At 38.8% G+C, this 13505-nt stretch overlaps 1 protein-coding gene across 1 annotated transcript in view; it reads right to left on the minus strand.

Annotated features, from left to right (window-relative positions):
• xkr7b (XK, Kell blood group complex subunit-related family, member 7b) overlaps positions 1–13505 on the minus strand; it is a 55528-nt gene that overhangs the window by 3234 nt on the left and 38789 nt on the right. Inside the window, exon 2 of the mRNA XM_057363065.1 lies at positions 7047–7246. Coding sequence (XP_057219048.1) covers positions 7047–7246 — 200 coding nt within the window. The remainder of the gene's footprint in view (positions 1–7046; positions 7247–13505) is intronic.

The raw sequence follows: 13505 nt of genomic DNA on the forward strand, positions 1-13505 counted from the left end.
TGTTAGAAATGTATTGCTGAAACACATTACAAAGACTCAGAAGTATGTAGTACTGAATTGTGGAGTTAAACCGTTAAACAGTTTTTCACCAATTCTCTTTTCAGGATTTTTTGGGCGCGGCTAAAACGGGGGATCGATGACACAATGGAGCGTCCAAGAATGCATGGCCCCTGCCCTATCACTACAGCGCCTAGTATCAGGTGTCTGCTCAATCATGAGCTCAGGGTTGTAAGCTTTTCGCACACGCTTTCAGGCTCTCAATCTGCCCAACTAAACAAATCTCACGCCAAATGACCATCCACCCGTCTGGTTCGCTATCAGCAATTCCAGCATCTACCTTATCAGCTCAAGAGAGAACCACTACGAATAGACAAATTTGTCTGTTCACACTGGACTTCTTTTTTGAAGCTGCTAGCGTCTGTTTTAAATTATAATCCTATGGAGTAAACTGTGTTTTCAAAAAAGTCCTGAGCGCTTTTTTTTAAAACGCCAGCGCCAGTGTCTTTTATTGCAGCTCAGAGCGTCTTTTGAGGTTGGAAAAAAGTCCTACTTTTTAGGACTACTTTTTAGGACAAAAAGTCCTACTTTTTACTAGCACATTTTTCACAGCTAACCAATGACGGAGACCTGTCGTTTCCATAACAACATGCAAGGAACGTGATTGGTCGAGAAGGCTCACGCTCGAAAAAATAAAATGGCGGCCGAAACGCCCGTTGGAGCATTGTGTTGTATAAATGTAGGTTTAATTTTCACTTTCAATAACTTTTGATTGCATTTTTTTTGTTAAAGATTTAATTTTGCCATTTTTTGACTTTATTTATAGTACAGTAACAACGAGGACAGGAAACGATGTGGGTGAGAGGGGGGTGGGATCGGGAAAGGACCACGAGCTGGGACTCGAACTCGGGTCACCCGGAGCGTAACAGCGCCATATATCGGCGCACTAACCACAAGGCTATAGACTCTGACTCATTTCTAGTGAGAAATTAGTATTGTAGTTTTTAATATGTTATTGGTTATAGCAAAGACGCTCTCTGTTTATAATTCAAATAGACTTCCGTTATACGCTGCCTATGAAGCCTGTCTCTCTAAGCTGCCTCCGTGCACAAATGCTATCTTTGAACATTGCTGGCTGCTATTTGTAACCACAACGCGCTTTGGGTTCGGGCTAATACCGGGTCCGGAGCCTTCTCTCCGGAGATGGGCCGAGTACTCCGTGTTCGGAAGAAACTGCCGGGCTCAGAGCCCCCTTTCGGACAGCACACCAAATACACAAACCTTTTAACCTGCTCGTGAATTATATATTGATGAATATCGCGCGCATTGACTCGCGCGTGTATGAATTCTCCCCTAAAACGTATTCACACAATTCACATATAGCCTACTGGGCTGGGGACTCAGGTTGAGCGCTTCGAGTGGGCGTAGCTTCAGCGCCAACAGTGGACACACCCCCAGCATTTGAGAGCAGAGAGTCCTGCTTATTTTTCCAAGATTTTGAGAACTTATTTTATTTACTTGGATGTTTTTCTCTCCATTCAAATTTGGCTGGGTGGTTAATAACACACTTTTCTGTTGTGTGACAAACTCAGAACACATATTTCAATGCCACTTTACTCAAACTTTAAGAGAAAATATAAGAACTTTCCTAAGATAAATTACAGAAAGTCCTTAAGAATATTCTTAAGTGCAATTTTCAAATATTTTCATCTTCATTTTTTCTAAGAATAAACGGGCAGTCTTTGTCAATGATTATACTATAGTAATTTGTCCATTTGTTCAACTTTATTTGTGTAACAAGCACGCAACTCACGTTCTTATGTAAGCGTGTAATGTGTTACAGTAAACGGCATTAACGAGTATTATAAGTATACTTCTTTAGCATATATATTACGACATCATCGTATTTGTGTGTATGTAAACATTTTGCAATGTATGTAAAAGCACTGTGGATTATCTAATAATGAAGGCTAAATATTGGTAAAGTAAAGCAGTTACTGATATTTATATATCCAAACAGTCGATAACAGTGACAAGTTGTTGGAAACGCTGTTTTGTACTCATTTTATTCACGAGTCACCTGTCGTATGGTGCTGCTTCTTCTTGCAGAGTGACACCAAGAGAAGGGATCCCTGCACTGGGAAAGAGACCTTGCGCTCGCGGGGCAGAACTGGCAACATTTTCCCACCGAATGAAAGCTAAGGTTTATCCAAGAAGTCGCTAGATTTGTCGCTATGCGCTTCTTCTGAACAAAAGCCGCTAGAGGGCTCGTAAAAGTGACTAAATCAAAAGACAGACTTCATAAGTTAGAAACACTGTTTTGTGTGCGCACCTCCATGTGCGCGGGCCAGAGAAGCACACGGCAGAATGAATATAGCATAAATGCTGTTATGTGACATTTTCTTCCCCTTGCCTGGGCCCCAAACACGCATGGGTCCCTGGGCCTGTGCCCATAATGCCCATTGGATAATCCGGCCCTGGGTAAAGGGTTAACAAAAGGCTTTAATCCAAATCCAAAACATGAAACAAAAACCCACAAGGGGGTAAAACAATAAAACAGCAAGGGTAGGAACTGGCAGGGAACACAAGAACAAAAACTAACATAACTAAACTAGACAAGTCAATTACCTAGACATGACTAACATAACTAAACTAGACTTACATGGTGATACAGGACAAGGCACAAGACCAGTGTAACAACACAAATGATCCAGCACAAGACAGCGGACACAAGGGCATTAAGTAGGAGAACAAATCAAGAGGGAACAGGTGAAGGGCATGAAACAATAAACGAGCAATAACGAGGAGACGAGATGGGGCGGGAACAGAGACGAGACCAGAGAGGGTGTATGGAAGGCCAATAGGGCCAAAATTACCCCTCTCTACATGAAACATGGGGTTCTGTCATGATCCTGCCACTAGACCATGAGAAACATGACATGATGCGGCAGAATCATGACAGATGGTCTTTCAAGAGGGGAGTAAAGATTGATAGCGTAAAAAGCAGCCAATGCTCAAAGTTATGTCACAAACGCTGCTTTTGTTTTAAGATTTCAAGTTGAATTTTAAAGAAGATACAGCACCTGCTGAGACGACAAATCGCTGGGCTTGTTACCAAACTGCCGGAGAGAAATGTCTCTCTAGGGAAAGAGTGTGTGTGCGTTTGACTTGATAACAAGGAAACAGACAGGCGTTTCATGTTGTGTTTGCGAGAGCATGAGGTTGTGCAAAAAGGTGAAGAAGATGTGTGTGTGTGCATGTTCTCGTGTGATGGAGAGATATGAATCTCTGGAGACTTGCTGATGTTATCATGCGGATCAACTCTTTAATGCTTCCCACCGCATGTTTGTTTATCTGCTGGGACCCTGCAGATTCTCCCTTTTGGTTCCCAACTCGGTCACAATCCGCACACGCATGTTTTTAAGAACCCGCAGTCTTTTTAAAACACATCCACACCCCCCGGGCGTGCTTACATGAGGTCAGCTGAGGATATTCAGAAGACCACATGAAAGAATCCGCCACATGCGGTCAGATCTATACTAGTGAAAATTCCTATTACGAAGGTCGATCGTGACATAAATAATTCAAGACATACTATTATTTTCTGCTGCGGGCCCACGCGGTACATATCACATTCCGGATTTCCCTTAGCACAGACTTGACCCCTGATGTGGTTACTTGTTTTCTGGCGAGAGTCTTTTTTTGAGTGTCGTTCACACATTTGGCTTCGTCCTAATACCCTCTCTGTCTCTCCACTCATTTGGTGCAGATCCAGATTAAGCGTGGTCTTAATTAGCAGAGATCCAAAAGCATTAGTCGGCGTTTTCCCGCTCCGCTTTCAGCCTGCCCGTGCGCTCCGCGTGTTCTCTCTCGGCCTGTTTTTCTAAGGCTTTAATGGAGCAATGCGCTGGCAATCTTAATTAAATCAAACATCGGATGCGGCGCAAGCCCACCGCCACAAAGACCGCCGTAGATTAGAATGAAGAGAAAGGGATAAGACAAGTTAAAGCCCCACATTGCCAGAGAGAGAGAGAGAGAGAGAGAGTTACAGAAGTTTGATTGCACTTACTGTATTCTAGATGATGTGGTGAAAAAAAACAGAAATGTTTTCATAACATTTTTTTTTAAGTTGTGTTAAGCTTTAATTTTTACTGATGCTTTATGAAGTTTAACATGCTGAATATGAAAATCACATATTTTTTTTTACCATCAATGGTACTTATAAAAAAAACTAAAAAATATTTTCACACATTTATACATTTTGGTATTATTACTCGTACGCAGAAATGACAAGATTCTGGCACTGAGCTCAAAACAACAGTTTAACATACAAAACTTCAGAAGTGTACATTTGATCATTTTTGTCTTTTAAGACTAATACTGTCCTCACAAACTACACTGTAAAACTATTCTGTAATTTTGCAGCAGGTTTGCCAGTAACTTACTGTAGATTTAATTTACAATTTTGTTTTAACCATAAACTTACCTAGTTCTTATATTCTCTTTCATAAAACAAGACTAAATATCTGAGGTAGAAAGTCATTTTGTGCAGTGTTGCTTTGCCAATGCCAGTAATGAGACCAGTCTCTTCTTGCTCATTTTGAATCTCAAAAGTCAAAGTGTTTTAATTTTGAAATTAAATCTACAGTAAGCTACTGGCAAACCTGCTGCAAAACTACAGCAAAGTTTTACAGTGTAAGTTCCAGACGTAGTCACCCATCATCGGTTCATCCCACCTTCCCTGTGCTACAGAAATTTCTAGAATTTTCTGACAGTGACAATTGGAAAATAATTGTGAAAATATGTGAAAATTTGTACAGTTTTTGTTTATTTGCAATATACCGATATATCGTAATTAATAATATAAGCTCAAAATTTACTTGAGCTAAATATACACTAAAACATTGATGCTACATGAAAATAAATATTGCCACAATAACTAGCAGGTCAGAATTGTACAAGAACTACAAAAAGGTCAGCGAAACAAAAGTTACACTGTGTAATGCATTTTAATAAAAATATTTGTTCTATTCCATTCCATTAAATGCATGCATTAGAGTTTGTCAATTCCTCACAATGCACATAGGAAAGAATTTACCGAGAGTGAATTGCACCGATAGCATTATTTATGTGCATGTGCTATCTGCATGCATTGTTTTAGCAGCTGATTTTCTGAAATAATTATGCAAACGTACAAAATAGCCCACAAATTTAGCACTTGACTCAATTTGCATGCCGCATTTTATCTCACGGGCCGGCTCTGAGTAATAAACGCTACTACCCGGGGCACCTCTGTGCCCAGTTATGCTATAATTTTTTAGAAAAACTCACTAAAAGAGAAACAAATTCCTCTTTTTAATACAAGTACATTTTTACAGTAACACCACATGCACGTCCATACTGTGTTTTAAAGTGGCACTGTTCAGTGAAATACGCCGCAGAGAGCGTCTTTACTGTATAACAGTGCATGCATTGCATCTGTTAACCAGAATGGAGTATTCAGCAATGCCTTTGTATAAGAGAAAATAACATGCTGCATCCTATAGAGTACTCAAAGATGTGTTGCTCACTTTATAATGGAATTGGTTGACACAATGCAGAGGTCAAAGGTTTAAGATGGTCAGACAGGCTGAAACATGAGATCAAACAGACACAGAGAGAAAAAGCCAAAAACAGAAGATAGGAAGAGATAGAAAGAGGCTTTCTGTGCTTGGTAACCCAAACCCCTGACCCAGAATTAATCAGAATATCTCGGAGCCTCTGCCTGTTTAGATTCAATTCTTTAGCGAGTCCCCTCCTAGGGCTGCTGTTCTACATATCTCTCTCTCTCTCGCTCTCTCTGTTAATTTCCTCTCATTGTTTCTGCTGACTAGGCTCTCAGTTCTGGAGTATTGTTCTCTTTTTCCATCAGTATCATGCAGTGGACCTCTAAAACAAGAAAACTGTTTGTTATTTTAAATGCAATGCAATGTTATCTTCTATTATATTCTATATCTATTTCATCATTTACTCACCCTCATGTCATTCCAAACCTGTGTGACTTTCTTTCGTGTGCAGAAACCAAAAGAAGATATTCTGAAGAATGTTGGTAACCAAACTACACTGGACCTCATTAACTTCCACTGTTTGTACACAAAACCACTGAGACATTTCTCAAAATATCTTCTTTTGTCCACAGAAGAAAGAGTCATATACAGGTTTTAAACCACATGACGGTCAATAAACGATGACAGAATTTTTATCTTTGGGTGAACTTTCCCTTTAATACTATGCAATAACATGAAAGGTCATCTGACTGTTCTTCTATTACATTTATTAATCTTGGTTAGGTTTAACCTTTACAAATACGAATACATCTTTCACAATACACTCACAAACGTGTGAATTACCAAAAAACAATAGTGCATCTATAAATAAACATTAATCTAAATGAACTAAGGCTTGCTACATTGAGAAAGTCCTTTCCAGTTTTGCTATATGAATAAGACAGCGAGACAACCCTTGCGAAACAAAAATGAATGGGAATACAAAGGAAACTATAATGCAATATATTAAATAATACATTTCTATTTGGAACCAGCGGATTATATTTTTCTTTATATGAAAAGGTCAATTCCTTATGTATTATTCAATACATTGTAATGCTGTAATGTATTAGCAATGTATTATTCTATATATTTTCAAATATATGTTACTTAATTTAATATATTGACAGTTAATATATAGGAAAATATCCTATCTGCGGCAGAGACCATATCATACATACAGTATGTCTCTCTCTCTCTCTCTCTCTCCCTCTGTCTATTCTTGTAACACAGTTGCCAGGTTCATGTCATATGAAATCGCACAGGGCAGAGCATGTAAAATGTTTTGTTTAATTCATCACAAGCAAACTTCTCCTTTGCAGCGCCATATGAATAAGTCATGCCGATCAAGACACAATCACACAAGTGGCTTATAGCTCTCTCTCGCCTCATAAAATATTCTCAACCAAAAGCATATCACAGGCCCACCTGGGAAACCTGTGTGTGTCTGTAAGTGTGTTTTACCCTGCAGGGGCAGTATGTGGTTGCTGTGGATCATGATGCTGAGCTGAAGAACGAGTTGAGGAGCGCTCTTCAGGAAGGCCTCCAGCAGCCGCAGCATGTTGATGTCAGCGCTCTCGAACATCAGACGCCAGTAGAAGTGATGCTGCCCGGGGCTGCCATGCCAACGGCTCTGCACTCCCAGGTACAAGGTGTGGATGTACCTAAAAACATACATGGGGAAGATCAAAATACTCTTTAGATTCAGACAGCGATTTTTGATATCTACACATCTGCTTAAAATACATAAGAAACTGAAGTGTATAGTGGGAAATTCTCATGATTTGAACTTGAGTTCATCTAATTCTTGAAAGACCACTTCGGATGACTTGAATAACGCTGGTCCAGAAGAACTTCCCGTTTCAGTTTTTTAATTCTTTCTATTTGGACAGTTTGCCTAGAATTAAAATACATAAAATGTCATTTCAAACCTGCATGACTTGAAAAGAAGATATTTTGTGGAATGTTGGCAACCAAACATTGGCCCCCGTTGACTTACATTATATAGACACAAAACCTCAGACATTTCTCAAAATATCTTCTTTTGAGTCATATACAGGTTATGAACGACATGAGGGTGAATAAATGATGATTTCCTTATTGGGAGAACTATCCCTTTAAATGAAAGAATCTCATATTCTATTCGACATCTGTTTTTTTTTTCTGTTTTCTCGTTCTCTTTCTAACAGTGTCTCTCATCCCGGCTCTAACCAGCTTCATGCCAGCGTGCATTATCTAAAGGCTGCAGAAGAGCATTTTATCCCAAGCTCTACACTTTCAGCCTGTAACGGGAGGGATTTTTTCATGCTTAACTCTGATAGGCGGCGAGGGGCGAAGATTGTATTTCATGCTCCTCTCTGATAGGCTCAAGGTTTTAAGGGAGTTGAGCCTGTATGGCACTATGGGAGATGAGCCATCGCCAAGTGCATGCAAATATTTCTGTATGTGTGAGAGAAAGAAATTTAGAAGAGGGACAGAGCCGAAAGCAACATACACCAAATGAAATCTGAAACAATGTGATATGTCAGACGGGCGTCCAGAACATCCATTATCAAAAGGGTGAATTAATCTTGAGGTCTCCGATGCTCTTGAGTGGCCCGCAGTGACGAAATCCAAGAAAAATGAGAGAACCGCCACAGATGTAGAAAAACTAGATTCCTGACCCATCTACGTCTCGGCGAAATGGGTTTTTGAGGTTGATGAAGTTGAACTGTCATTGAGCTGCGGGTGTGAAGCTGATATCAGGACAGATAGCAGTGAAACACACTGCAGAGGAACCTGAGAACCCGACGACTCGAGCAGCCAGACTTTACAGTATGAAGAACTTTAATTACATTTCTCATTGATTTTGGGATAATGAACTCTAATTACTTAATACACAGGACCTAAAGGAGAACACCAAATCCCTTCTATAGAGAGAGACAGAAAGCGAGAGAATGTGAAGGGTAAATTGAGAGTGTCTACTGTATGCATGTGGCTAATTCATCCTCTACCGTAATTAGCACCTCAGGACCCGTTGAGACCGTCAAGGAGAATTCTCATCTAACACGCTCACAGTCAACACACTGTTTAGCGCACGCTGCATTTCGCCAGTAAACTGCTTTAATATCGAGCGCCGGCTATTAGCAGATGCACAAGACAACTATATAAAAAGGCCCATAGACAACTATAGTAAGTATTGAACGCACTTTGAATGTCTGACCAAAACTGCAAAACATTTTTTTTTTCACCCTCATGTAGTTCAAAACCTGTATATGACTCTAATTTCTGTTGAACACAAAAGAAGTTATTTTGAGAAATGTGGCTTTGTGTCCATACAATGGAAGTCAACGGGGTTCAATGTTGTTCGGTTACCAACGTTCTTCAGCAAATCTTATTTTGTGTTCTGCAGAAGAAAGAAAGTCAAACACTGACATAAGGGTGAATAAATGACGAAAGTTTCATTTCAGAATTTTTTGCTTGTACTTCTATCCCTTTAAAATCGTGTATTTAAATAAGTGACTCCAGAACTCAAGCTGGATGTTTTCCTTTCCTCTTAATCTCTTATTCATCCATCTTTTCGCTCTCATCTTTCTGTTTTCCCTCTCTCCAGCTCTGTGTGAAGTACTGAGAGACAGCGCTGAAGGCGAAGTGTGTGTGCCATGTTCTCCCTTCTGCTGTCTTAGTGCACCACTTGTCTGGAACCGCAGCATCAATATTCCATGCTGCATCTCCTCAAACCGGCCCTACAGACCCACGAATCACACATCTATACACCGACAAGTGTGCGAGTGCTGGACTCTGCAGAAGACACAACACTTACTGTGTCCACAACCAATGTTCAACTAAAATCTGAACTATTGGATGACCTTTGTGAAACTGATCAATACGCACGCATGCACAGGCTTTACATGTTCTTTCATTGTGTTTAATTATTTTTATAACATACGTACAGAGTGCAGGGGTCTTAAGATGAGATGTTTCTTAAGTGACACACCATTCAAATGCATCTGCCAAATGCATAAACGTAATTTATTCTGCATTTCTTGTAATTACTTTCATTAAATGTTTTTGTCTGCTATCACTAGAGAAAGGGTTTCCACACTTTGAGTGTTGTAGAAGCAGCCAGCCTGCTGTTTCAGTTTGTCTGATCAAAGTGTGCTGTGTCTGTGTGAGACTGGGTTCTTGCTTCACAGTTCACACTTCGATTAGTTTCACCTTGAAAACAGAAAACATCACAAAGCCTCTTTTGAAACTTCAAGCCTTCAAAGTTCAGTGAGAATTTTGTTTCCAAATCAAATTTGCAAACCCAATGATCTGAAGAAGACAATGTGGTCTCGATCAAACAGTGTGGGTACAGCTAAAAAAACTTTGAATAAACAGCTTCATCTTATTCCTCATTCCAACACTGTGTGCACCATTTGGACTGGAAGAAAAGCGTGTGATTTTCTATTGCCAATAAAAGCTTTCAATCCCATTTGAGATGAACATCTACGGCACTGAAGATCCCACACAATTTGAGAAGGGCTTTGAGAAGACTGCATATATTATCCTCCACCTTCTGTGAAACAACCATCTGAAACCACATGGTTTCTAGCTGTCAAAAGCTGGTCATCTGGTGTTTGGTCAACCTGATAAATCATCTTGGTCAACACAGTCAGAGCAGACAACCCAGGATATGCTGGTGGGGACCTGGATGAGCTGGTTAACCATGTTCCAAAAATATAATGAGTTGAAAACATCAAGCTGATATTTCTTAAACTTTCCAACAGTTAGAAGAGTGTGAGTTACGGGCCGTTCACATTATAACGATAACTGTAACTATATATATATATATATAATATATATATAACAATAACGTTATGTTTATTTTAAACCTGTGTGCTGCAGTGTTCCAAGTCACTAAAATGAATGTAGATGACCTTCTGATGATGCTTTGGTTTTCATCCCCCAACGTCTTTTCTCCAAAATATGACAGCAAAGGCTGGATGCGCTCTCTGAATGCTGAAGGTGTGCTAGTGTCCGCTTTCCGACCACTACAGTCTATAATTCTGACATCAAACCCACGTTGTGATTACAAATAGTCAAACGTTATCTGCCAGAAACTGTCTAACAGTATGTTTTATCGTTCATCAGCTGGAAAAACGTGATCTTTCTGAAAGTGATCCCAACTATATCGTTCTTTGTATCTTTATCGTTATGGTCTGGAACCCCGCTATTCTCCTGAATTAAGAAATATTTTTTAAATGTTATTTTTATATTTATCGTTATAATGTGAACGGCCCTTTAGTGTATTTCGGAAGGTACAGTAAACTAGATCCTGAAGACTCAAGACATAACTAAAGACACTTGTAGTTCCTTTGGATAAAATTGTCTGCCAAATGTAAAATGCAAACTTAAACTTTATGCCATTTTAAAAAATGGATCCTAGTGAATAAACAAAACCAAATAAAGGAAGATGTGACAACATCTTATTTGGAGAAATATATTTAGAGAAACGTATTAAAAATACAAAAAGATATTGAGTGAGGACAGAAAATCTCATTAGCCCAAAATGAAAACAAAAAATCCATGCTAAGTCTGCACCACGCTAGCAAACAAACGCGCACGCACGCGTGCGCAAAATAACTGATGGGCTTATCAGTCAAAGCCAACGCGCTAGAAAAATCTGGTGGCGCTCCAAATGATGTTTCAGTCTGAACATTACAAACAAGAAACGCAGCAGATGTGAGAAGCTCAGGTGTGGTTAAAAAGAGTGTCACACGCGAGATTCTCTGCGTGCCGCTTACTGCTGTGGATAAACACGTTAAGTAACATTTTCCTATTCAATCCCTTTCATTGACGCTGAACGCAACATTTGTGGGAGAATTGCGCTGATTCCTTATTTCAAAGCAATCAAAATATCATTGAATATCCTTTGACTCAGGGTTTAATGTGGCAGCAGATGTTTTATGTATGTATGTATGTATGTATGTGCGAGAAAAAGAGAGAGAGAGGCTCTTCACCTTCTGTAAGACCCCGCACACCAGCTGCATCACCGCGCCTGTATTTTTGTGCGCTGGAAACCTCATTTAGAGTAATTAGCTGTATTTGACTGAAGTAATGAGTTTCCCTTCTGTACAGTTTACTTGTTTCCAAAGCGGCTCTGTCTGTCTTAAACAGACAGAGCCAAACTCCATTTGGGTATTGATACGTGTGTGTGTGTTACGGTTGGGACAGCCTCCCAGGTCTCATTTGAGCTCAATACGAGCATTAATCACGCTAATTACAGCAGCTCTGCCCCAGGGGCTGTTGGGATGCTGGAGGACCAAGGTGGGAATAGGCTGATAGACAGGTGATCTTAGTCACGGTGCACGTTGCTTTGCAATGCAAATGGAGCGGCGGAGAACTTTATTTCTGGCTTGGAATTAGCATGTGGCTCATTTTGAGAGGAGCGGAAAAGCATTTGATTAATTTTAGGCTTTTAATCACTTTTTAACCTTTTACTTTATTTCTTGTGCAGATGATGATATTGCAGTCTGCCATACTGTAGAATGGCATCAAACCAGGCATGATCAACAAATCCTACATTACCTTGAATTCTTTCTTTTTAAAGGTATAATGAATTTCATGGAGACTGTCAAATCAAGAATTTCATGTCAAGAATGTCAAAATTATATTTAATTAAAAAGAACGAAAATATTAAAAAGTATGTCTACTTTATAAAGTATATTCCTTTTAAGTTACACTCCCAAAAAGGATTGTAACACATTCTGTTCTCTGCACATTTTTGTATTGTTTTATAGTACTACAAATGTTAGATAATTTTTAAAACAAGATAAATTCAGTTGGACGAAAATTGACCAAATATAATTAGTCTTGTTTTATGAAAAAATGATACGATACCTAATTCAAGTTTATTTTTCTTACCCCGTTGACAATTTTTTTGTTGTTAAAACCAATCTTTATTTGTTATAAACGTACTTGATTCTTATATTTTCTTTCATAAAACAAGACTAAATATCTAAGTTCATTTTCTTTGTCAAGTAAATGTATTGCGATTTAAGAATGTTTCGATATTTATACTAGAAAACAAGACAAAAATGTTTTGTAAGAAATTCATTTTTGCAGTATTTTTAACACATTATGTCATGTCATTTAAGTCATTTTTTGTGTTGATTTGTGTTCAATAACACAAAATGTGTTGTCCTTAACTAGACACATGTGAGATGTGTTCAGATTGTTTTGTTTGTAATACAATAGTTTTTAAAGTGTATCTTTTCTGTAATGTAAACTAAATAAGTAACCCAGAAACTGCATTTTTATCTCAATTTCATAACTGAAAACATATTTTTGTCAATTGTATAGAGTTGTTATACAATGTGGTTGTACAGTAGTTGTTTTACTGCCTATTTTAATATTAAAATGTCCCACCATGACAATGCTCATTACCATGCTAAAATATGACTCAGACATGTTCTTCACAGGGATTCACCTAAAAGTAATATTTTGGGACTACTTTTGTTTGTGTTTTGACCGGTTTGAACTCTTTCATCATTTTAAGTGGAACGTTCTCTGTAAGGATGCTCATACTGCTCCAATTACTTTTATTGGTAGATATAAAGTCCTAAAGGAGCTGGAGAAAGACAGAAATGAGCAGTTGGAAAGCCGGACTGCTGCATGTGGTTTAACTAAATGAGGTTGATTATCCAATTTGAATGGAGAGAGGCCGGTTTAAGACATGGATAATACACTAAAGCCAGGTGAGGGACTGTCTGTATGCCTCTACTTAAATTGTAAATGAAAGCCACTTACTGTAGAGTCAATATTTAATGTGTGGATTTACTTTGCAAAATCTGATAAAACCGCCCTTACAGAATTGTTTGATGTTCTCAATTACAAAAAACAACAACGATTTTAAGGTAAACCAAATGTTTTTTGTTTGTTTGCTTCATTCTGAAAAGT

Source organism: Triplophysa rosa, linkage group LG21 (genome assembly GCF_024868665.1).
Source record: "Triplophysa rosa linkage group LG21, Trosa_1v2, whole genome shotgun sequence".
Taxonomy (NCBI): Eukaryota; Metazoa; Chordata; class Actinopteri; order Cypriniformes; family Nemacheilidae; genus Triplophysa; species Triplophysa rosa.